A 24,377-nucleotide genomic window follows, 5' to 3' on the forward strand; every position below is an offset into this window, starting at 1 on the left:
AAGACACCGCCAGTGCCAGAGTGGCCTACTGCAGAATTCTTCATTTTTTTCTGTTGCATGTCTGGGGAACTAGAATCATGCGGACCTTTTTCTTTTTAGTGATTGGCGGGTAAAGCCACATACTGTACACCACGCCACGTGTGAGTTTGCCGGCTTGCAATATCACAAGTTCTCGACTTACATCCTATACCTATTCCTTCCTGAATGAACAGGAGTCGTAAGATCAATGGAAACAAACACATTTTCTCTGCATTCGACCAGGATTCGAACTTAAAATATCGGTTGTGAACTGAGCGCGCTACCCATTAGATCACTCAACGTCGCTAAAGCAAGAGATTTATTATGTGAGGTTCAGTATGATTCCTAAGTGCTTAAGATATGGATCATGATTCATAGTTTATTCTGGGCGTACCTACAACAGTGGTCAGGGAACAGCGGTAATTTAACCCAAGTAAAGTAGAATAAAATGTTGAGTAATAATATATTAAAACGTCTGGTAACATAAACCATGATGATAAAACCATTTGACCATAGAATATTTCAGATTTTGACTGACAAAAATTTTAAAGGGTGACATCCAGAAACGTTCCCCGACCGCTGACCTACAGGAATAATGAAACATTTTGTTTTACAACGCAGATGGCGGCTTTCGTTATACTAACGCAGATATTCCTCCTGGCAAGTCGTTCCCTGGAGTCTGCTGCATTCCTTCCTCGTTCCTCAGGTAAACACACTTGTAGCCTACTCAGCTTCCTCAATAACTATTTGCAGTTGGAAACCTATGAACATATACATACTAGCAATGTTTTCCCCATTTACAAAGAGAGCACTAGATCAGAGGCACTGAGAGCCGTGCAGGCCGTCATATCATCACAGCCCCAGCACGTATGTCCCGTGCTGCTCCTGCTCAACAGCATGAGCCAAGTCACCCTCGAGACACTGAAGGTACATGTGTCTTGGAGAACCAAGACTCTTTTGAACAAAATAGTAATAATTTCGACTCTGATATAGTACCGTAACCTCCGGAATGATATTTCTTTACGATAATAATTTCCTCAATTGACACACTTGTCATTCATTTCAAAAAAGCGATCACAACTTAATATTATAGTTATTCTTTCCTTTGTGTGGTTCCCTTTAGGAGATGGAGTGGGCGCTGGCCGGGCAGGGCGTCATTCTCTACCAGGTGGAAGTTGACAGCGTGACCAACACAGCAATGCTGACTCACCTGGGCGAGGCGATCGACAAGATTCATCAGGTAAGTGATTTTCAGGTAAAAACATATTTCACACTTCAATTTATAATATACAACTGTAATACTTGTTATTTCATGGTCAGTTGTCACCGTGCCACCCACAGCTAGGTCAACTATCGCACTGCCTGGTGGTGGTGGTGGTGAGTGATGACCAGACCTTCCTCGTCACTTTCGCTGATCTATCGTTCAAGCAATACGCCCTCGAGTGGTCCACAAGGAGCATTATCCTCACTCGCCTCCCTCGCAATGAGCTTGGCGGCTTGCATGCCCTGCTCTCCAACAGGAACACCATGCTGCTGCGACCTCTTGAGGACAGGGGGATACTCAGGTGATACTCACAAGCGTGTTAAATCGCCACTTATAAGCTGCTTTTTTCATAATTTTTTTATAAGACTATTACAGGTTACTTAGTAGGCACGTATGTTTACTATCGTAGATTAGCGTTCTGATAAATCAGGTTGCATTAGGACATTACATGCGAGTTCAGTTAATCTAAAAATATCGATCTACCATCTTTTGTGATTCAGTCAGTCGCCTTTGGATGCTCGCATAAATAAACGTTTTTCAGTATTCTGTGATGGAAAATTATGCCACACCCACACAGGGAAGTTGGCGTGTATGTGGAGTCGCCGTACAGCGAGCCCTCCACTGCCAGGCCCAGGAGGGTCGCCACCTGGAGGCCCAACACCACTTGGACACCAGAGTCTTCCCCGCAATTCTTCCCGGAGAAGTTTATGGTGTAAGTAATGGTTACACTTGTTTCGGCCTCATTCGCCTTAGTGCCGCGAGGCACTACGTACACCTATGTACTGTATTCTCTATAGTGTAATAAGTGTCTGGTCATAAGTAACAGCTTGAATATGTAAGTAATACAATATGATCGAAATAATCTTGTAATGCTAAGTGAATTTCTGCCGTCTTTTGCATGTTTTCAGAAATGCGTAATAATTATTTGTGACCACCAGAGCTAGTGCACAGTAGACTAATGCCTGAACTATTTTTCTAATTGTGTATGTGATCGATGTCATATTCAAAAGAAATATCTTCTCCAATCAACTGACCCTTGAAAAAAAAAAAAATCACTTTTCACTCAATCCGCTCAGCAAATGATACCATCCGCGTGGTACCCTCCCGCTCAGGGTCCCTACGTGGCTCTTGATCAAGAAGTGTTAACCCATCGATTCTTAGGAAATATTAAACTCCTTAGTCTTTACCTATGTACAGGTTCTCTCCAGCGCCAATCCTGAAGGTGGCCATCGAGCTGCTGCCCTACCACAGGATGTCCTGGGTGGATGACCCGAGTGTTCCCGAGGGGCGCCGTCTTCACGTGACAGGAAGCATGGACGAAACCGTGAAGTACTTGGCCCAGGCAATGAACTTCACGTAAGTTAAACGTGAATATTCTATTCTGTCCACCTCCCTAACGCAAGAGTTAACCAGTATTCTTAATCATTCATCCCTTTCTCTGGTAAACTCTGGAACTCCCTGCCTGCTTCTGTATTTCCACCTTCCTATGACTTGAATTCCTTCAAGAGGGAGGTTTCAAGACACTTATTTATCAATTTTTGACCACTGCTTTGACCCTTTTATGGGACTGGCATTTCAGTGGGCATTTTTTTATTAGATTTTTGTTGCCCTTGGCCAGTGTCCTTCCTACATAAAAAAAGTAAATAAAAATAAAAAAATATATAAATATACAATTATCCACATGACTTTTTTTTTCTCTACACTTACTTTATTCTTATTTTTGAGGTATTATTAAGAGATTCCTTCGTGTTCCAAAAAAATATATATATACCTTTAAAATACTTGAGGAAACAAGATAACGAAGGTCACATGAAAAGAACAACTTAGAACTATAATAAAGATGATGATTACCTGTGTCTTCTGACTCAGAAATAAAAACCTAAGTCCTTGAGTTCTGCTTTCCTTCTTTGGTTGGTGAACTGAGCCTCCCAACACACAGGTACCGGTACGTGTTGTCCCCGGAGAGGACCTTTGGCTCCCGGCTGCCTAATGGGTCCTGGACGGGCATGATGGGCATGGTGGTGCGGGAGGTGAGAGAGACCAGGCAAGGCTGCACTGACCTGTGACACTTCTTTGGTAGCATTATTGTTGATCTGTACGTAGATGCAAGGGACACAAACAACTGGAGGAGACTCTCACATGGCGCCAACCCTTAACTCTAAGGAAACAGCGAGAGGAGAAGAAATTGTTGATCTGTCGTGTTACCGGTGTTCAATTCTGTGATGCAGACACGGTTCTCACTGGTTTCAGGAGGCCCAGTTCGCCACGGGGCCCTTCTCGCTCTCACCGGTGCGGGTATCAGCCGCCGACTACACCGTGCCCTTTTGGACTGGAAGCCTCAAGATAGTGGGTGGGCTTGGCGGGGTAAGGATAGACCAGTGGGGCTTCCTGCTGCCTCTCACGTTCCTGGTGTGGGTGTGCACTTTGGCGGCGCTCCTCGGTGTGCTCGTCCTCTTACTGATCCCCTTCTACCTGCCGGACACCAAACTGGGCCGCGGCGGCTGGTCGGCAGACACTCTGAACTGTGTCCGCGTTCTCCTGCAGCAAGGTGAGGCTTCGAGAACCACAATGAAACCCTTCGTGTTTTCCGTGACTGGCAGTCGTGCTACAGTAATGCCTAGGTAACTGTAATTCGCCTCACTCACTCCCATCGTAGATAGTGAATTGCCCGAGGAGTGGTGGTGGTGGGAGCGTCTGTTGATAGGAGTATGGATGCTGATGACGCTGGTGCTGACGAAGAGCTACTCCGGCAACCTCATGTCCCTTCTGGCCGTCAAACACGTGCCGCAGCCGTTCCAGAGCACCAGGGATGTCCTCAACGATCCGCACGTCAGCATGATATGGCAGAAGTATTCCAGGACTGAGGAGTTTCTAAGAGTGAGTGAAAGATAAATGAGAGCAGTTCAGAATAACCTGCCACACAGGCACACACTACCAAATTCTACAAAACGATGTTTTTTTTTTTTCAATTTTCTTTTCATTTTAACGGAGGACAACAGTGTGATATAACGGATGGCACGTCTTCTCGTGTCACTCATCTTTCAACCACAGTTAAGACCAATTTTTATGAATGAAAACTTGTCAATGCAAACACCATAAGTTCGTAGTTTGTAATCCGTCAACTGCTGACGAAACACATTCCAGTCCGTCAAATCCGGGATATTCCGCGAGGTGGCGGACTTGGAGGACGAAGGTCGCCTCAGGTTCCACACTCAGGCCCAGTACCTCGACAGCTTCAACACCTTGGTGAGGGCCGGGGACCACGTGCTGGTGGACGGGGAGAACACCATCAAACGCTTAATAGCTTTGGACTTCTCTCAGAAAGGTGCGTGTCCATATAAATATCAGAAAGATGTGTGTCCATAATAAAGACAATGATAAATAGACAGGTACGAGTACAACATGTATATCGATTATCTCCACTAATCTGTACTGACGTGTCTACATGTATTCAGGCTCAGGAGCACTTAGGGAGGGTAACAATATTTCTATGTTTTAAAATTCGCATTCCATTCCTACGAGATCATGTTTGGTGAAAGTTGGCGGTAAGAAATGCCACACTCAGTACAACGTCTAGTGTCTCCTAGTGAGAGAGAACAACGGCAGGCACCGAGGCATGATATTAAACAAACTCTCTCTCTCTCTCTCTCTCTCTCTCTCTCTCTCTCTCTCTCCAGGTCGCTGTGACTTCTACATCTCAAAGGATGGCTTTTTCCCCTTCCTTGCTTCTATTATGAGTCAGAAAACAAACCCCATTATTCAAGGACTCAACCCAAGGTACCTTTCTTCTTTATAATCACACATTTCTATTATTTTTGTAGTTACCATTCTTATTTGTAATTATGAAAAAATATATATATATGTATATTCCTATGATTTTACCAGCTCATAAGTTTCCCTAGAATTAGAAAAAAATATTAAATTTCTTCTCACATAATCTTCCTTAATAAACACTGCTGGTGTCTAAGTCTTGCGGCATTCTACAGAGCAATAGCCATTGTGGAAACGGGGCTCTTGTCCTTCTGGGCGCATGAAGTACCCAACCTCACTCGATGCGACAACATTCCCAAGAAAATGGTGTTGTCCACCTCTCTCTCCACCACTCATCTCTGGGTGAGAACACACTGTCTCTTTTGTAAACCTTTCCTTGATATATTATCGATAATCATATGGGCCTGAGTTTGATGTAATGGATGCTGGGTAGAATTATGATACGAATGAAGATAACAATAATAATAATAATAATAATAATAATAATAATAATAATAATAATAATAATAATAAAAATAAGGAAAACAACGTATAGTAATAATAAAAATGTATACGTATAATTTTTAGCCTCATCACTATAACTTAGAAAAATTACATTAATGAAGATTATAGAAATTAATGGAAAAGTTATACATCAACAAAATCAATAGTAACAACAACAGCAACATCAACAACAACAACAACAACAACAACAACAACAACAACAACAACAACAACAACAACAATAGCCAGGACTCCAGCGTGTCAAAGTGTTGGAGGTGTATTGCAGGGCATGTTCGCGGTGCTGGGCGGGGGTCTGGTGGCCGGGACGCTGATGTGGCTGGTGGAGCTCCTCCTCTTCCCCGTCAGGAAGCACCGCCCCCCACGAGCACCTGCTACCGTGTCCAAGTGACGGCTAGACTCAGGCGTGTCTATGATCAAGCCAGTTGCTCCTTCCGGTTTTTTTTTTTTTTTTTTTTAATATTGTTATTAAATCAGTTTCCTTATGAATATAAATATGAAAAATAAAAACAAAAATTAAAATCAAAATGTTACCAATCTCATTCACTGAATAAATTTATCATTGTACTTGCTACATCTTATTTATTTTCCAAGCAAATGTGTCATATTCCACTGGGATGTGCTTTGGTGCTTTCTTTCACAAAATTCTCAGATTACTGAATAATTATGATTAACGTAAAACAGTATATTGCATTTATATTATTAATGAAATTTGAATTTTTTTTTCACTACAGCATATTAATTATTACAGCTGATATCTGAAACAGTTCTTATTCAAATTCCCATTACAAACATGATTAGTAAATATTAAAGAAATAGAAGCATCGCTAGATTTAATACAAGCAGAAGCAACGCAGCACTGGAACAAAAGAAATACTCGTAGTAGTAATGTCAATGCTTTTAAAGATTCAAACCAGATTCATTATATTGTCAACTGTAAAACACTGGGGGGCTAATGCTAGTTTATAAAATGTGGTAAGTAAGACTGAGAGCGGCCAGTGAGACGCCAAGCACCACACTGTGCGCTCCGCCTTGCTTTCCAGTAAGCCTGTCTGCAATCACAAAAGCTTTACACTCTTCCTTGCTATTTTAACCATAGGAAAGGATCAGCTTGTACCTCTGCTATGATATCTGCTGTAATATCGCACTGTTCAATATAATAATATTGTTTATATTCATTGGTCCTCTTTGATATTACCACCGAAACCTTACAAAAGTACAAATCTTATAATTACAGGAGACGGTCTGTTTAATATAGTGGCGGAGTTAACTGGAACTTTCCCTTGTGCAATGAAGTGAGGCGTTAAGATATTCTAATAGTATAGTGACAAATAACTAACGGACATGATCCAAACCAGATAAAGTTGAACTACTTTGAAATCGCAAAATAATTCGAAGTTTCATGTAAAGTTTCAGTGCTTTGGTTGCGGAAGCCGTTGAAATTAACTTCTGACCCCTTATGATTGTGCGACAACTGTTACCAACAGCACTAAAACTTATCGAGTATGAAGTCTCATCAGTCAAAGCTATTCACAGTCCTATTAGCATAATGAATAAAATCAATAAAACTACTGCTATAATTATTACTATTAAACGCAGTGATGAATATTTCGTCGTCTTACTATTCTCAGGTTACCACACGATTACATGCCAAACATCTGTAATACAAAGTTCTTACTAACATAATCGAATTTACAGGATCAAATGGGTATTTCTCTAACAATTACAGCAAGTAGTAGATTTCCACATGATCACGTGAATTTCAACTGCAATACACACTTCTTATCTTACAGTCACTTTCTTACGTAAAAAAACACAATCGAGATCACATGAATCTCCATCGCCGCAGCAAAAATACCTGCTTGTGTGAAAAAATACGTTTCGTTTACCTCTGGCAATATGGATTTTCTATCAAGACAATAGCAAGCCTGTCAGGGAGGAGCCCCACCACTGTCAGGAAATGGGTGCGCCATCTCTTGGAAGACTCCCTCCAGCCAGCACTTCTGCCACCACACTCCTCCACCTCGCTTAACTTTGCTTCACGCCAAACAGTTCCATACCCCTACGAGAGCCCATGTTCGTGTAGAAATCAATTATACGTTCACAGGTCCTTCATGGAAAACAGCCACGTTGATATTCGCTCTGCTATGTGCAGTTTACAAGACAGTGCTGCGAGTCTCAGCTCACACTCGCAACAGCACGTGAAGGATTATCTGGATGTGAACGTGTCCTCCCACACCTTTCAATATAACAAACCAAGTGATAACCTACACTACCTAAAAACCTCCCAGTCTTTATCTGAATGAAATTAAACTAACACTTCTTTAACTTTATAATGGAATACTTATTACGTGATTCAAAATAATGTTCTCGAAATTACTACTCCCAAAATACACAAAAGAGAAATAAAATAGGAAATGTTCGGTTAGTCGTGAAGTGATCCTCTACTCTACATGAATGTTTCTTAGCCTTTATGAAGCTGAAATCAAACTACTTCCAAAATATGTATAAAAAGTAGATAAAATAGAAAATTTTCAGTTAATTGTGGAATGACGGGAAAATAATGCAAGTAACTAGACCAAAAATATACTTAAAAAAAGGAAATAGTAGCGAGGACATATAAAAGAATGTATGACAGGGCACTCGACAACACTCCAAGGCGTGCTGCAGGCGAGGCAGCGGTGCACGTTACAGTGACCTCAGTGTTCCTTGGCAACTCCAGTTAGTGCCTCAGCAACACCCAAGGAGTTTCTCTCTCTCTCTCTCTCTCTCTCTCTCTCTCTCTCTCTCTCTCTCTCTGGTCATTTTGTTATACATCATTAAGTGTCAGAGATAAGCATATCCCGCTGTAATTGCATTTCAGAATGTCTATGATTACTATTAGTATAAAAAGGTACTATTTGCGTAAGTTTATAGTGTGAAATTATACTATTTTCATGTTTATCCCATACCAGTTCCGGAAGTATATATTTCTTCTTGAATAGCGGATTTTGTAATAAAGACACCAACACCATGACAAAAGTTGTTTAATTACACTTATTCGCAACATAAAAGACCCAATATGAAGGTAAAAACATAACCACAATAATAATAATAATAATAATAATAATAATAATAATAATAATAATAATAATAATAATAATAACTGACAAATTCTGACGGCGTAGCGACATCATTCATATACGATGAAAATTACAATATTCAAAACAAGCTCTATCTAAGATTTAGAAAAAAGGGATATCCTCAGCACGCATCATTTTTACAGTTTGTAATAATGAGTGGGAGGTGGAGCTTCGTCCACACGATTCTCATTCTCTTCGTCGTCTCTCTGGCCCTGGCGGCTCTTCCTGAACTAAGCGGCGAGTATCATTACTTACAATTTATTGATTACAAACTTTGCCAATAATACTCTAAATTATGAAATACAGGTCATAAATGAATTAAACAAGAATAAACACTCCTATGATTTTTTTCATACAAGTATTACGTTCCCAACTCAAAGTTCTTCAGGGAATGAGTTACGAGTAATATTGGCGTCAGTGTTGGAAGGAGCAAGTAGTAGTTTGGCGGCGTCTACGTCCCTACGAGCTCCACGTGGTTCCCTCCTACAGCAGTAATTAACGAGCATTTGTTTCCCTTCACAGATGAGGCGGATGGCAGTACAGAGGATATGGCAACACTAAACGCTTTTCTTCGCTCTAGTTCACCAGACGCCTTTGTTATTCATTTCAGAGAGGGATCGTCGGTAAGTTAATTACATTTGGTGGGAATCGTTTTAGTGTTTTTTTTTTCTTTTTTTTTTACATTCGCTTCAGCGACCATTCATGATTGTCTCCTGTACAGACACAAAGAAACTTAAATGAATTAAACTCCAGCTTCTTATTGAGTTTTCTAATGAGGAAGTTCATACTAGCTATTTTATAATAACACACGTTTTGAAGATACTAAAGATAATAATATATAAAGATATGACACCCACATTCTTGTCATAAATAAAAAAAATTAAAAAAAAAGGATGGATATCAATAATCACAGACATCTTCAAACACCAGAGATGGCCCAAGTCTCTGCCACGATCCTCACGGGGCATCGCGGTGTTTGAGGCAGACGGCGCTAACTTGACAGGGACACACACGCCTCTTTCCAGAGTGTTTCATGCCGCTCGAGAGGTGAGTGGTTAATATTAGGCGCCGTAACAGCGAGATCAATTGGCACCGCTACAAAATATCCCTCAAGAGGTAAGATTATCGAAACAAGCACTTTGTTACCTGAAAGTGTTTAATTCTGAAAAAAATATATATATAATAAGTAATACGTAGGCTGTCATGCGGTGCTACATTTATTGGGTTTTTCACTTAAAACTCTAAATTTTTCGACATGGTAACTTGGCCTTCCGTACAGTATTCAGCTTTTCATTCAAAACTTAATTTCCAACTTAATTTCCAAAACTCAATCTTCCAAATTTCCAAGGTAACTCTCCTAACGAACAACAAATCAGCTTTATTTGCAAAAACTTTTTCTTTTCAGCAATCTAAAGGAGGCATTCCATATAAAGTACCAAACATTGTGGTGAGCCTCTCCTTTACTGCAGCTAAGAGTGGCATCACAGCGCGTGGTGGTGGTGGTGATGAGTGAGGACTCCGCCTTCCTCGCCACCTTCGCTGAGTGGTCACTGAGGAGCCGCCTGCTGGTGTGGTCCACGAGGCTCCTTGTATTAACTCGCCTCCAACTCAAGCGCATCCAGTACCTTCATAAAGCCTTGTCCTTCACCAATTCGCTGCTCCTCACGCCTCATGACGGACGAGGGACACGAAACAGGTGAGTGTGATCGAGCAATGAATAAGGTGTTGCAATCTTGTAACCACGTGAAAGTTACTGTAAACCTTTTGAAACAACATCAAGTATTATCCTACATGGAACAGTGTTCAGACATTAAAAAAAAATAAATAAATAAATAAAAAAAAAAAACAGACGTAAAGATACACCAATAAAACGCCTCGGAAGGCAATTGACGAGCGAAGCTGTCAGTAATGACCGAGAGTGTGACAATTTCAGGCACACCGCACATCGAACGCTAGCCTAATATTGAAAAAAAAAATCAATCTAGTTCAAAATTTTGCAACAGCGGAATGGTTGTGATGTATACCATTAAATAGGAAATTTTATTTTGCTTTCACTATCCTATATGCAACTGTGATCAGATGTAAAAAAAACAGACTTATAGATACATAGACTATTGCGTTGTGTTATTTATATATTTAATCAAACAATGGAAGAAAAATGTAAAACAACATGAACACACAGGCTCACGGAAGAACAAATAGTCACGGAAGACTCCCTTTGCTGTATTCAACACAGGCTGTGGGTGTCAGTGGTGTTGCCTTACAGCGAGGCAGGTACCAAGCCGCTCGTCGTGGCTACCTGGACGGCTGATCGAGGCCTCACCCTCACCTCTCATCTCCCGTTATTCCCAGAGAAGTTTGAAAAGTAAAGCCTCTCTCTCTCTCTCTCTCTCTCTCTCTCTCTCTCTCTCTCTCTCTCTCTCTCTCTCTCTCTCTCTCTCTCTCTCAATATCTGATTTAGACAGATACCATTCTTCTCATTTGATCATCATCCTTTTCTGCATCCTTCAGATTCATCAGGCAAGCTCACGTGTCAGTCGCAATGGAGCAGAATCATCTGCACAAGGCTCTCATGGAAGACGATCCCTCCTTGCCTGGGAAGCAACGCCTGGGCTTCACAGGCTTCATGGTGACGGTTCTCGACTACCTGGTGAAAGGACTCAATATCACGTGAGGAATACATACTCAGTGCTTCAACACTAACAGCAAGACTGGGACTGTATTCTCAAGCACTACTTAGGAAGCTGAAATTCAATGTCTTAACTGACATTTTAAACAGGCTCAGGTCGAAGTTATGGGATTTTCAACGGCGTTTTCGTAATTCTAGTGATAATTCAAAAAGAATTCATCATCAGTATGAAAACGACCTATGAGAACCCAACTAATCTTATATATAACCTTTGAAAATATTTCCTGTGTGGGCCTAAAGCGTTTCAAAATGCCTCTGAAATTTTTGGTAATTCCTCAATGTTTTCTCACGTAATACTAGAAAATAAATGCCTACTACAGGTACACCTTCATACGACCTCCAGACGGCAATTGGGGGAACCAACAGGAGGACGGCACCGTGACGGGCATGGTGGGCCAGGTGTTCAGAGAGGTAATCTACGCGTGATGGTACAGATTTTACATCCATGAATCCCTATTCACCGCACACTCGTCACTTGCCATCCCACTTACAACTAATGAGAGATACGTTGGTACTTTACCTGAGTAACCTTAGATGTCATTGAGGAAATATGAAAGCACATGCTCGAAAAGGTTTGATCTCCACCATTCCTTTAGCTCTCAGTGGCGTCTTTCGAAAATATACTGTACTTTAACTCCTTCACAATGACGTTTGTTACTTGATCTGAGTCCCCCTGGATGACTGTAACGAGCAGAAATGTAACTCTTGCACTAAAAGGTTTAAATCGCTCCATCACTCCTTTATTTGTCTGTGGCGTCATTCGAATTCATACTCCAAAACAGCAATTTATTAAGTCTGAGAAGCCACTTGAAATCAGAAGAAAATACTCAAGATACTGTTTTCTTTCCAGGAGGTTAACATCGGTCTCGGCCTCTTCGCCATTAACCCTAAGCGGACAGCAGTCATTGAGTTCACGGTACCAATGTTGATCGGGTCCCTCAAGATTTTTGGGGGCCAGAGGAGTCCTCAAGTGGATCCCTGGGGCTTCCTCCTCCCGCTGGCGCCTCTAGTGTGGACGGCCACCATGGCAGCCCTCGTATTGGTGTCAGCGGCAGTGCTCCTCCCCTATGTGCGGTTCCACAAGAGGGCAGACGTGGAGGAAGTCGTTGTCAAAACACTCAACACCACTGGCATACTGTTACAGCAATGTACGATTGTTATTCTGTTTTCATGCGTGTGTGTGTATGTGTGTGTGTGTGTGTGTGTGTGTGTGTGTGTGTGTGTGTGTGTGTGTACAGAAGTATCCTATTCATATTCCAGGTGTGGAATTCAGGCGTCAGTTGATTTGGTGGGAGCGTCTGGTGCTGGGGCTGTGGATGCTGACGACGCTGGTACTGGCTAAGAGCTACGCCGGCCACCTCATGTCCCTGCTGGCAGTGAGACACGTGCCGCAGCCCTTCCAGAGTCTGCAGGATGTTCTGGACGCACCGCATGTCATCATGATATGGCATGAAGCCAGCTCCCCGGCACAGAACATGAAGGCAAGTCAATCAGGAAACAGTACCGCACGTTATAATTTAAAGATTTCGGATCGAACAAAACCTAGCAAAACTCTACTATAAAATAGTTTCTCTGAGCCAGAAATACCTTCGCTTCAATGAGTTTAGAGGCAGTATTAGAGTGACTGAAAGAATCCACAGAAAAAAACAACATAGAATAGGTAAAAGGTTTGGGTGTTGGGAAAAAGGTCAAGAATGTTGGGCCATCTCGAAGCCAGTTAGGATCACGAGCAGGGTAAAGCATCACAAGATCTGGACCTACATCAGAGACAATGTGAGGCAATGACACTGGTCTCTGTGTTTTAGCTCTGTACACCTCTTCCCTTGCCTCCACTTGGGAAATATCAAATCTCTATCAACTATCTATCGTCCCTTATTCTCCTGTGTCCATAACTCACATTAATCAACATATGCTCACACAGGATGCCACATCAGGGATCTTTTACGAAGTCAAGAAGACAGAGGGAGAAGGACGCCTCCAGTTTCTCCCTATCATCGAATACCCCTCGGTTCTCAGCGACGTCAGGCTCGGAAGGAAAGTAATCGTCGACTTCGATCTGGTCACGACCTCCTATAACAGCAAACATTTTTCTGCCGAAGGTAATAGTTATATATCTCTGATATAGTGATATTTACCGGTGATTTATTTCGGTAGGTCCCTTGTTAACATAAGGCGAATTCAGGATAGAAAGATTAATGTTAAAAACTCGAGATGCTTTCACGTACTGAGAAGACCCTTGTTTTCTGTTGGTCTATGACAGGCACTGTCTGTCCATATTTTGGTCCATATGATAATGTCAGTACTTCAAAAACCTTTCTCTCTCTCTCTCTCTCTCTCTCTCTCTCTCTCTCTCTCTCTCTCTCTCTCTCTCTCTCTCTCTCTCTGTCTTTTAACTGTTTTTGCTTTGTTACGGAAAGGTAGCTGTCCATATTACTTAGGGAGGGAAACTGCAGCCACAGAGTCACTGGGAATGATCAGCCAGAAGGACAACCCAATTCTTCTTGCTCTTAACAGAAGGTACCACGATTGAATGTTGTGTTGTCTCTATTATGCACACATCTCGCTATGACTGCATCCCATCACTTCAACAACTTTTTCATGTTTTGCATAAACAAAATGCAGCACATACCTCGCAAACTCGTATGGAAACTGTTTCCTGTAGCCTATAAATGAAAGGAAACAGATTGACGAAAATATAACTCCCAGACTGTTTTGACGAACTAGTCTCTTGGGAGGCTAAATAAAAATGCTAATCTTTTTTTTTTTCTTTCTTTTTTCTTTTGCATATTCAGGGTCGGGTACAGTAATCCGCTGCACTTACTTCCACTCTGCTTTGTGTTTTCCTTCAATCTGAAGTCCTCGAATTAGCTGGCAACCTCCTTATATCACCTGACACTTCTCGTAATCTTTTGTATTCTTTTGACAATAATTCTCTTTTAGGATTGGCATCTTCAGCGGACTTTTTATATTCTTATTTCATTTTTCTTTCTTTCCTTACCTATTTACTTTTTTTTCATTTGTTTATTTATTTATTCATTGCTGTTCCTCTTGATTACATCCCCTATTATGTATGTACTATTAACAGGATTCTGAGCATGAACGAGGCGGGTCTCTTCCAACTGTGGTTTCAAAATGCTAGGCCCAACGCCACGGCCTGCACGTCTTCCCCCACCAAGGTCACCGTCAGTGCCTCCTTCTCCCTCACCAACATCTGGGTACGAGGCGCGGCCCACACTTTAATCTTAGTGAAAGTTGTATTGTAAATCATCCTCTTTTAACTCGCTGAAGGGATGGTAGGAGGCTGATGAAAGAGGATGAGGAAATACTCGTAACAAACTAATTACTATACTATTGAGAGAATAAATACGTAACACTAGTGAAATACAAGAGATTATTCGAGTAACAGACAAATTTAACAATATCAGAGACAGGCTGGAGGCAATATTAGTGAGATGATACCAACAACAGGCTAAACAAATAAACATATAGACAACAGCTACAGATAACACTGAAGACATTCGAGAAAGCGTTGCCTTAACCAGGACTCCCACGCACCGTAATTTGTAGACATCCATATTCTACGTCTTGACTCGCCTCTGATCACCGCAGGCCATGTTCGTGGTGCTGATTGGTGGACAAGCCCTCGGCCTCCTCTTCCTGTGCCTGGAGGTGCTGCACGCCCGCATCTGTTTCCATCCGGACCAGAAAATTTAATGCCTGAGTAATGGTGTCGCAACAACGTCACGCGGTGCTACTTCTCCCACCGAAAATCTCTCGCGAGCCAAAATCTTTAGGCCAAAATTAATACATCCATATATAAATAGATCAGAAAAGGGAGGGAACACATTCATGCTATATTGATGCATTTGCTTGTAAGTTTATCATCAACACCATATATTTACCGCGACGATATACTTAATAAAAAAAAATAGTTCGTTCGATGTATCTCCTTCATTCCTTAATAGTTTACGTAACTGTATATATATTATTCCATTATTCCCTTTACGTATAAGACCTCAAAAAATAAAAAAATATATGTACAAACAAAAGTGCCCAGGTGAGTCAGCTATTGATCCTGGAGCAAGTTTGGCCCCTACAGCGCTCCTTATGGCTTCTTGATTAACAATGTAGGAACACTCCATATTGCATGCTCCATCACCTCTCCACCACAATAAAAGCCTCGGCAACACGTGGCTCGCCCACTCCACAACACAACACTGGCTGAGTGGCGAGGCTTCATCTCACCCTATCATCAAAAAGTAAGCGTTTTTACACTTCCTGAAACCTAGTAGAGAAATGGTGTGTTAAGAGTTACCATTGGCACAGTCTCACATCTTTAAGTAGTTAATTTGAAGGCTAGATTTTTCAGCATAAATATCTGTAGAGTATCTCTAAGAATAGTATGGCTGTTTTCATTAGGCTTGTGCCCTGTTTTGAGAACGTGTGCCAGTGTGGCCGTCAGCAGCAGAATCAAATTGTTGGGTTCTGGGCTGAGCTTAAATAAGATAAAGGACTTACGAGTTTGAAATCTAAAGTCTACGAGTTTGATTTTTGAGTAATATTGACGTCAGTTTCCAAATACAAGTCTTCTGATAAAAAATTATCTCCATCTGTACAGTGCGGTCTAACTTCTTTTAAAGCATACCCCACAAGTTTTCATAGCGCTGCATTTATTTATACAAAAATTTCTCTCAGTACCTTTACTAATGAGATTTGAATGAAAATCTTACCTTATTGTTTAGCTAGCCGACCTAATACAACAAAAATTATAATAATGATGATGATAATGATGATATAATAATAATAATAATAATAATAATAATAATAATAATAATAATAATAATAATAATAATAATAATAATAATAACAATAACAATAATAATATTAACAATGATACAGTAAAAGACTACAATTGCCTTGAACGAATCAGTTATTGCAGTAGTAACCGTTTTGCTTTTCCAAATGTCTTTAAAATTCCTTACCTGTCACGTGCCAGTAACTAAACCTTGCAATACGCTGCAATGCACGACCAGACCAGGCAACACTGCCGCTCCCCGCACCACGACTCTCCCACTTGTCCTCACACAGAATGACGGAACAGCGCCGCCCCTTTCAGCCTACCGAACTTGCTGAGCGTGCCAGGTTCGTGTCAATGTGGGTGAACGGGAAGTCAACCAGAGCGATCGCCCGAGAGACCGGCACCAGCGCTTCTACCGTTAGTAGGTGGATCAAAAGGTGGAAGAAAGAGGGGAATGTCGACACGCGTCCTCGCCTGGGCCGCCCGTGCTGTTATAAGTACCTGGACGCGAGGGACTTGGAACTGCTGCAGACGTTTTGTTATGACTTGCAGCAATATTTCCGCCTCTAGTGCTAACCAAATTACTTTTTGACATTATTCCTGATCAATGACACTCGTACGTGATCAGTTTTCCTAAAAGTAAGGATTAGTTTTCAAAGACGGATCTTATCTCCACTTTCCTCTTAGTATATAATCTGTGTAACTCAGTGATTTCCAGCACCGATGCAGGACTGTTTGCGGCCGAGTGATTTGATGATGGAAAACGAAACTTTTCTATTAATATACTAAGATGTAGGGAGAGAACCAAGATAGCAGACAGATATTTCTTCATTCCAAGCTTCGTTACTAGTACTACTACTACTACTACTATTATCATTATCATCATCATCATTATTATTATTATTATCATTACTATTATTATTATTATTATTATTACTATCATTATTATATGCGCAATGAGTATGACGACAGTGCATAACATTCAGAAAACGGAGACGGATTAGTTGAATTTTGTCTGAAATAAAGGACAAAACATCCTTCTATTATTTGATTATCCCAAACTTTTAGATTTACTGTGAAATTCCAGAAGACATGGGAAGTTTTGCCTATTGAAACAGCCTGACAAAAGTGTCAAGTATCCGTAGTATTCATGCACTCGCAACATTTCAATATTAAATAAGTGTATGTGATAAAGAAAAAAAAAATCCATGAGATGCTATGGATTCCAGATGCGCTTGGTCATCCAAACTCTGCTGAGCCTCCTTCTGTCCGCTGAGTTTGTGTGGATGAACACCAAAATACATCCTTCAGGCAGTGAGTTTACGACCCAGACAACTACCGTTCTCTGATACTTTTCTCCATACAAAGACGTTTACGGCCTGTCATACTTTAAATGAACTTTTAAGAAATGCATACTTCCAAACATTTTTTTTTTTTTTACTTCTTAGTTTTTTTTTTTTTCATATAAAATCAGAGGCATTAACTACCAGTCCTAACAAAGATTTAAAAAGCTAACAAAACCGTTTGTTATCAACACTCACACCAGTTGAATTTCCAGGCTATGACTGGTTCCACCGCACTGCCAGGGCTTTGGAGGCCGTGTTATCGCAGACCTCCAACACTGAAATGACTTTGGTGGCACTCACGGACGGAGGAATACCGCATCACAGCATTGAGGTAAGGAGCAATCGTATCTGTTCAACATATGGAGATTTTATCTGACTGACTCATTGATTCAGTTATGCGGTGGTTTAAACCAAATCAGTCAGTTAGCCAGGTAGACTTGCTAAACGCTGAAGATCCAATAAACATCAGATAAAAATTTCACACTTCACTTTTTTGTCCCCTCTCATCAACGAGACATCTTATATTATTTAAACGTAAATATATGATCATAATACATACTGATATATCTATTTTAACTAATATGGCATTTTATATAACGTATACATGCCTTATCACCTCTTGCATGATCACTTATCCATATTAATTTGCCCATTTCCTTAACACTTCACAACAGCGTATGCTACAAGCGCTTGAGTCGAGAGGTGTGTGTGTCTTCCAAACGGAAATGGACGGTGAAATTACAAACGCAACGCACGCACGCCTATCACACACCATCGAACAGGTCAGACAGGTAGGTAATTCAATGTTTATATACGTATGTCCTTTTGAGACTGCTCTTGCCATGAACAGACAAGGGTGAAAGCAGCAGTAAGTCTAGAAAATAACAAGAACGTGTATTAAATTGATTCAGGTGTCCAAAATGGTATTAGCGTTATAGATCTACGTATAGTTTGTAACACGGCTCTAGAAATCAATCGTCTATGCAATAGATGCGCGTAAGGTCACTGTCAGTCACTATGGTGGTGGTGAGCCAAAATCCCGCCTTCCTCGGTGCCTTCGCCGAGCTGTCACTCACGGGCCGCCTTCAGATGTGGTCCACGAGGGTAATTATCCACACCAGCCTGCCTCTCAGCATGTTGACTGGCCTGCACAAACTCCTCTCCACCAGAAACTGCATGTTACTACTTGTTAATGAGCTGTACGTATAAACCGTACAACCTAGCTCTCGTTTTTTCTTTATATAGTACAGAATCAACACTTCTTATTGTAAGTCGAAAAAAACAGATACTAACTAAACGATAAGTGAACAGGTGAGTTGTTATAAATGATTACAGTAGTTCTTTTCGTGGAGGTGGACTAAAATTATATCTTAAGTTCTTCCTATAAGTCGAAAAATCAGACAGCTACGTGAAATGAGAATAATCAACGCTTCTCTTTGACCACGTCCGAAAAGATCCCACGCGAACATCTATGTCCAGCTTCCGTACACTACTGAGGACAGCCTGCCCATGAAGGTGGCCACCTGGAATCCCCGCAAAGGCCTCGTGCTCGCCTCACACCTCACACTCTTCCCTGAAAAGTACCACAGGTTGATAAACAATGGCACGCTTTTGTTAAGTTGTTATATGATGACGGAGATTGAAAGGAGGTATTGTAGTGAGTAGTATCTATCTTTATATGAAGCAGAGAGCCATTAAAATTAAACACCAGTTATTAAACGAACCACTCATTTAACTGCTGGTGATAGTGGATGGCAGTAACCTATCAGAGTACTAACTTTCCTGAATAGAAACAGAAATCCAAAGAAATCAACAAATAAGCCAACTATCAAGGAATGTCCATTGGAAAATCTGTTTCAGAATGTAAGATAAGTGATATAAAATCGCGCGATATTTAAAGCTTCTGAGTTTCAGGTTCCCCACAGCCCCACACTTGACAGTTACGGTGGAACTCTTGCCTCACCACACCTTTTCCTGGACCGAAGACCTGGCCGCCCCAGGGGGAAGGCGACTCGTCTTTACGGGGACGATGGACAAGACCGTCAGATACTTCTCAAAGGCCATGAATTTCACGTAATGATGAAGCACTGACTGAAGTGATAACTGAAGGCCGAATACTCCATCGTAAGAAGACAAGGAGTCGTTCACACGTATCATTCTGTCTGCAGGTACACGTACGTTCGTTCCCCTGAGAAGACTTTCGGCACACGGCTGCCTGACGGGTACTGGACAGGCATGATGGGCATGGTAGTGCGGGAGGTGAGGCACTGGGCTCTACTCATAGTTACTGAGACAATCTTTACATCTGCCTCCCTGATATTTTCTTCTTTTTCCGCTCTTGTGTGTATCTCTTTCCTTTTCAAAGATATAATATTTTTTACACTTCCCCGTTTCGTTTCTAAATATAATAAACGCTATCCACCGGCAAACCTACTACTGTATTCATCGTTGTTCTTTGTAGTAAAAATATATCAAGGGAGCCACATTTTAAACGCTTTGTTCCCTCACTCATACATCTCTCATACCCTACAGAAATTATTTGTCACCTTATCACGGGTGTCTTTCCTATAGATGATACAGAATCTGTTTGATGCAGTTTAGATATGGCTCCGAAACGTTTCAAAATGCAGCCCCGGAAAAGACAAGCGGAAATCCTTCTTAAAATTCTTAACTCTGCACCGTCAGGAAGCAGATTTCGGCACGGGGCCTTTCATACTGAATAAAGCACGCTATGACGCGGGGGACGTCACCTCCACTATCTGGATGGACAACATGAGGATTGTGAGTGGCATGGGAAGCCCCGAGGTGGATCCCTGGGGCTTTCTGTTCCCCCTGAGGCCCATGGTGTGGATGGCCCTCATCACAGCGCTCTTCGGCATCATGGCCGTGACCGAATTGCTGTCTCTCTTCAGCTTCAATGTTCACACAACGACGAAAGCCTTCAGTGTGGTGCGCATCCTCCTGCAGCAAGGTCAGGCAAGGGACACAGGCATACGTCACACAATAAACAGTCTTGGTTAAAAAAAAAAATAAAAATAAAAATTGTTTCGTCAACTTGAGTTCACAGTAAAATTAGTCCTTACGATTAAGTAACCTCGCTACACAAACAGCATTTAGTAATAGGTATATGCGCTAAATCACATAAACTACATATGATAACCAAAAATCAACAGCCCTCGAGACCTTTGCATGGCTGCTTGGGAATGACAATACTTATAATCAACTACCCTAAGTAAAGAGACAGGAAAGAACAGCAGAAGGCTCCTCCCCACACACCGCTCCATAGAATGTTCAACTTATACCAATCATTATGTTCAACTACCAATCATTAAATACTAAACCTAGAACTCTGATAAGCTATAAGCTACTAAGCCTGCAAATTTGTTAGGCTACAAGCTAAAACAAAGCCTGAAGATGTTCTGGTAGGTTGAAATTTGTTAGGCTACTAGTTACTAAGAACGCATATATGTTAGCCTATAAGTTAAATATTTTCCAAAAATTTCATCAGATGAGTATACATGTGACAAAAAGTGGGCGTGGGAGCGTCTGGTGCTGGGGCTGTGGATGCTGACGACGCTGGTGCTGACGAAGAGCTACGCCGGCAACCTCATGTCCCTGCTGGCAGTGAAGTATGTGCCGCAGCCCTTCCAGACATTGAGGGACGTGCTGGACAACAATGAAATCATATCCATTTGGCAAAGATACTCCTCTAATGAACAATTCCTTCGTGTAAGTCGTGTTTTCTTGCCGGTTGTGAATTTAAATCATTCTTTTCAGTATTACAATCAATGCATATTATATATGTTCGTCTTTATCTTACTTTATAATACTGCCTTTTTTTCCTGATGTTATAGTTATCTTGACTGAAATCAAATCAAACGGCCCAGTAACATCATAAACATCTCTTGCTGTTCAATATTCACTTGCATTCACTTGAATTTTTATTTACTTTCACTCCAGGAGGTTCAATCTGGTATTTACTACGAGGTGGCAATGCTAGAAAAGGAGGGGCGCCTTAAATTCCGCACTCAAGGGGAGTTCCCAGAGAGCCTGCGGACACTGGTGCGACCCGGACACCACATATTGATAGACGCTGGGGTGACTGTCAGGAATCTCATAGCGCAGCAGTTCTCCATGACAGGTTTAGATTTCTTGTGATGTTCCTCTTAGTGTGAGTGTGTGAGTGTTAAGTACTGCTACGAGTTGGGTTTACTTTTGTGTTTTCCTCGTTCTCCAAATCGTGTAGCTCAAGCAGTTCTCAATTATAGGTTTATAAAATGCAATCTTTTCCTTTTGATAAGCCACAAATGTTTCAATTAGACTGCTAATTTTCCATTTTCCTCATTGTGACAGGTCGGTGTGATTACTTCCGGTCTAAACATGGATTCTTGCCCTTCTCGGCAGTGGTGGCAACCCAGCGTAACAATCCTCTGGTGATCAGCCTCGATAAACGGTGATATCTTCACATAAATATAAAAACATATACTATAAACAAAATATCTAATTTGAATAAAGATACAAATCTCCTGTTCTGCAATGGTTTCAGTCATTAGATATCATGGAACTTCTTATATCACAACTTGAAACTACTATACATTCATCTACTGTGAGTAATAATCCACTTTTCCTATTGCAAGTTTCAATCGTCAACCATTTAAGTTTTTTTTTTTTTTTTATTATTAAATATGATTACAAATACTTCAAGAAATTATCATAACTGTTCCATCATCTCTTCCTTCAAGAGTACATGAGCTTATGGAGTCTGGCCTCTTCCGGTACTGGTTTCGCACTGCCATTCCCAACTCCAGCACCTGTGACAACCCGCCAAGAAGGTTCCTGGAGACTACACCTCTCGCCGCCACGAATCTTTGGGTTAGACAAAGCTTCATGAGTTCTGATGCGAGTGTTCCGAACTTTAGTGTCCCTCTAAAGCCTGGTGGTTATTCAAATCACAGCAGACTTTCATACCTAACCCAGTCGTTTCTATTCCAGGCTTTAAAACAAAATAGGCTATAGTATTGTAGTCCTTTTCTTCTTCAAGGCCATGACCAAATTACGTTATGAAATTTCAACATTTTTCATTATAGACAAACTATAAGTTTAGAAAACTCCAGTCCTTTTATCAATGGTTTTAATAACTATGTCTTAATACAATGTCTAGTTTAACCAGTCTCAATCAAGACTATAGGAACAATTAATTTAACCCAAAGATGCCAACAACAGGTCTCGGATATGAACAAACGACCCAGGAAAACATAAGAGATGCAGACTACCTATGAAGGCGTCAGATGTACACAGACAAGCTAGGAAAGCGTCAGATGTGCACAGACAACCAAAGAAGGCATCAGAGGTGCACAAATAACTTAGGGAGGCGTCAGAGGTGCACTAACAACCTAAGAAGGCGTCAGAGGTGCACAGGTAACCTAAGAAGACGTCAGAGGTGCACAGGTAACCTAGGGAGACGTCAGAGGTGCAAAGACAAGCTACGGAGGCGTCAGACAACCTATGGAGGACTCTGGTACACAGCCAAGTCGTGCTAAGTGGCGCACGTCAAGGAGACAGCCAAGAGGCAAGACACCACCACCTCCAGTCACTCATCTCCCAGCGCTTTCTGTAGCTAGGATCATCACCAGAGATCTAGCGAGGTTTAGCAAGCCACTCAACGCCGAAAATCAAGCCCAAAACCAATGTAATTATAGATTATATACAACTCTGACCACTGCCTTCTCTCCGTCCGCAGACGACAGCCTCTGCCAGAACTACCTCTGGTGCCGCCTAACTCAACTATTTTATTTTTTTAAGCGCGCTTTTTATATACTTATTATATCTGTTACGTATTATTTCTATTTATGTTTACTTGTAAAAAAATAAATAAATAAATAGAAAAAAACAATCGACGGGTCGTCAAAGGACTCGAATCTAACAAATAAATATTTTAAGAGAATTTCAAGCAGCAAACAGATGAGGTCATAGCGAGGTTGTGTAACTATAACAATAGCTTAGATACAGAATTAGTGGAAAAACTAACTACAAAAATAAGAAAAAAATTTAATCTGCACCTATCGTTGTTTTGCATGGAAGAGTGTAATGTTTAGTGGTATGATAATGAGTCAAAGAAGCACTATACCTTAATTTACCCGGCATATGAGGTTATGCATTGACACATAACTTAAAAGGGCAGAATAGGATGAGGAGTAGTCAGCCATTTTCAAAGATTTAAGTGAGTGGTCTCCCCGGCACTGCTCTACCAATCTAAAAGATGTGAGACATGATGGATGGAAAGACTGGCTATCTATAGTTTTCTCTCAAGAATCTCACATCACTTTAACTGTCTGCTATTGCTTACCAGATTTCGTCTTGCATTTCTCTCAGAGCACTATTGAAACTTGCATGAACTTAACTTCCATTAATGTGTATATCTTAGAGGAAAGTGAATTATGGCATAATTATAAAATTTAGAGATTTCAAGAGAGAGAGAGAGAGAGAGAGAGAGAGACAACTATAAAGTGCTGATGTTGCAATGTTCCTCCTACAGGGTATGTTCGTAGTGCTGGCTGGCGGGTTGACAATGGCCGTCATATCCGTGTGTGTGGAATTCTTTGCTGCCGCTGCTCTGCCTCAACACTGAACTGTAGCACTTCCTCTCTCATACGTTCAACCAAATGTAGCTCAAGGCATCCAACTTAATAGGCTATGTATTTTTGCATCATAAAATGTGTGACTTGTTAACTTGTTAAAGAGTATGGCCCTAACTTTGTACGTGTAATTCCATCCCTGTGAGAGAGGAGATCCAACTACTGACCATGAATCAAAGTTGTGGATTACTTCAGTATTACATGTCTTTTTATATCTATGTACATACCAGGCT

The 24,377-nt window shown here is 41.2% G+C and overlaps 5 protein-coding genes across 7 annotated transcripts; all 5 read left to right on the forward strand.

The window, feature by feature from the left end:
* Nucleotides 1-385: 385 nt before the first annotated feature.
* LOC135113493 (uncharacterized) lies at nucleotides 386-3,907 on the forward strand. The gene is made up of 8 exons (XM_064028734.1): nucleotides 386-451; nucleotides 772-945; nucleotides 1,142-1,258; nucleotides 1,360-1,583; nucleotides 1,860-1,994; nucleotides 2,480-2,638; nucleotides 3,222-3,312; nucleotides 3,533-3,907. Exons 1-8 carry the CDS (start codon nucleotides 386-388, stop codon nucleotides 3,905-3,907), a joined length of 1,341 nt encoding a protein of 446 aa, XP_063884804.1.
* Nucleotides 3,135-6,071, forward strand: LOC135113899 (uncharacterized). Its single transcript, XM_064029525.1, has 6 exons — nucleotides 3,135-3,830; nucleotides 3,939-4,159; nucleotides 4,427-4,607; nucleotides 4,960-5,059; nucleotides 5,269-5,395; nucleotides 5,823-6,071. The coding sequence occupies exons 2-6, from the start codon at nucleotides 3,995-3,997 to the stop codon at nucleotides 5,943-5,945; spliced, it is 696 nt and encodes a 231-aa protein (XP_063885595.1). The 5' UTR covers nucleotides 3,135-3,830; nucleotides 3,939-3,994; the 3' UTR covers nucleotides 5,946-6,071.
* Nucleotides 6,072-9,094: 3,023 nt separating this feature from the next.
* LOC135113900 (uncharacterized) lies at nucleotides 9,095-10,440 on the forward strand. The gene is made up of 3 exons (XM_064029526.1): nucleotides 9,095-9,299; nucleotides 9,607-9,723; nucleotides 10,146-10,440. Exons 1-3 carry the CDS (start codon nucleotides 9,225-9,227, stop codon nucleotides 10,374-10,376), a joined length of 423 nt encoding a protein of 140 aa, XP_063885596.1. The 5' UTR covers nucleotides 9,095-9,224; the 3' UTR covers nucleotides 10,377-10,440.
* A 1,485-nt stretch (nucleotides 10,441-11,925) lies between these two features.
* LOC135113494 (glutamate receptor ionotropic, delta-2-like) lies at nucleotides 11,926-15,079 on the forward strand. Its single transcript, XM_064028735.1, has 6 exons — nucleotides 11,926-11,937; nucleotides 12,216-12,502; nucleotides 12,639-12,846; nucleotides 13,287-13,390; nucleotides 14,451-14,580; nucleotides 14,975-15,079. The coding sequence occupies exons 1-6, from the start codon at nucleotides 11,926-11,928 to the stop codon at nucleotides 15,077-15,079; spliced, it is 846 nt and encodes a 281-aa protein (XP_063884805.1).
* LOC135113561 (glutamate receptor-like) lies at nucleotides 12,973-24,337 on the forward strand. 3 transcript variants are annotated; one of them, XM_064028828.1, is made up of 17 exons: nucleotides 12,973-13,464; nucleotides 13,783-13,882; nucleotides 14,451-14,580; nucleotides 14,975-15,624; nucleotides 17,393-17,477; nucleotides 17,722-17,840; nucleotides 18,184-18,300; nucleotides 18,500-18,708; nucleotides 18,964-19,098; nucleotides 19,424-19,582; nucleotides 19,678-19,768; nucleotides 20,195-20,480; nucleotides 21,018-21,238; nucleotides 21,470-21,650; nucleotides 21,863-21,962; nucleotides 22,252-22,381; nucleotides 24,045-24,337. In XM_064028828.1, the coding sequence occupies exons 5-17, from the start codon at nucleotides 17,393-17,395 to the stop codon at nucleotides 24,135-24,137; spliced, it is 1,926 nt and encodes a 641-aa protein (XP_063884898.1). In that variant the 5' UTR covers nucleotides 12,973-13,464; nucleotides 13,783-13,882; nucleotides 14,451-14,580; nucleotides 14,975-15,624; the 3' UTR covers nucleotides 24,138-24,337. The 3 variants fall into 3 exon arrangements, with proteins under 3 accessions (XP_063884898.1, XP_063884899.1, XP_063884900.1); XM_064028829.1 differs by having other exon boundaries at nucleotides 14,451-15,624; XM_064028830.1 differs by lacking the exons at nucleotides 12,973-13,464; nucleotides 13,783-13,882 and having other exon boundaries at nucleotides 14,120-14,580.
* The last annotated feature ends 40 nt before the right edge of the window (nucleotides 24,338-24,377 follow it).

This window comes from Scylla paramamosain, chromosome 26, assembly GCF_035594125.1.
Source record: "Scylla paramamosain isolate STU-SP2022 chromosome 26, ASM3559412v1, whole genome shotgun sequence".
In the NCBI taxonomy this organism is placed as follows: domain Eukaryota; kingdom Metazoa; phylum Arthropoda; class Malacostraca; order Decapoda; family Portunidae; genus Scylla; species Scylla paramamosain.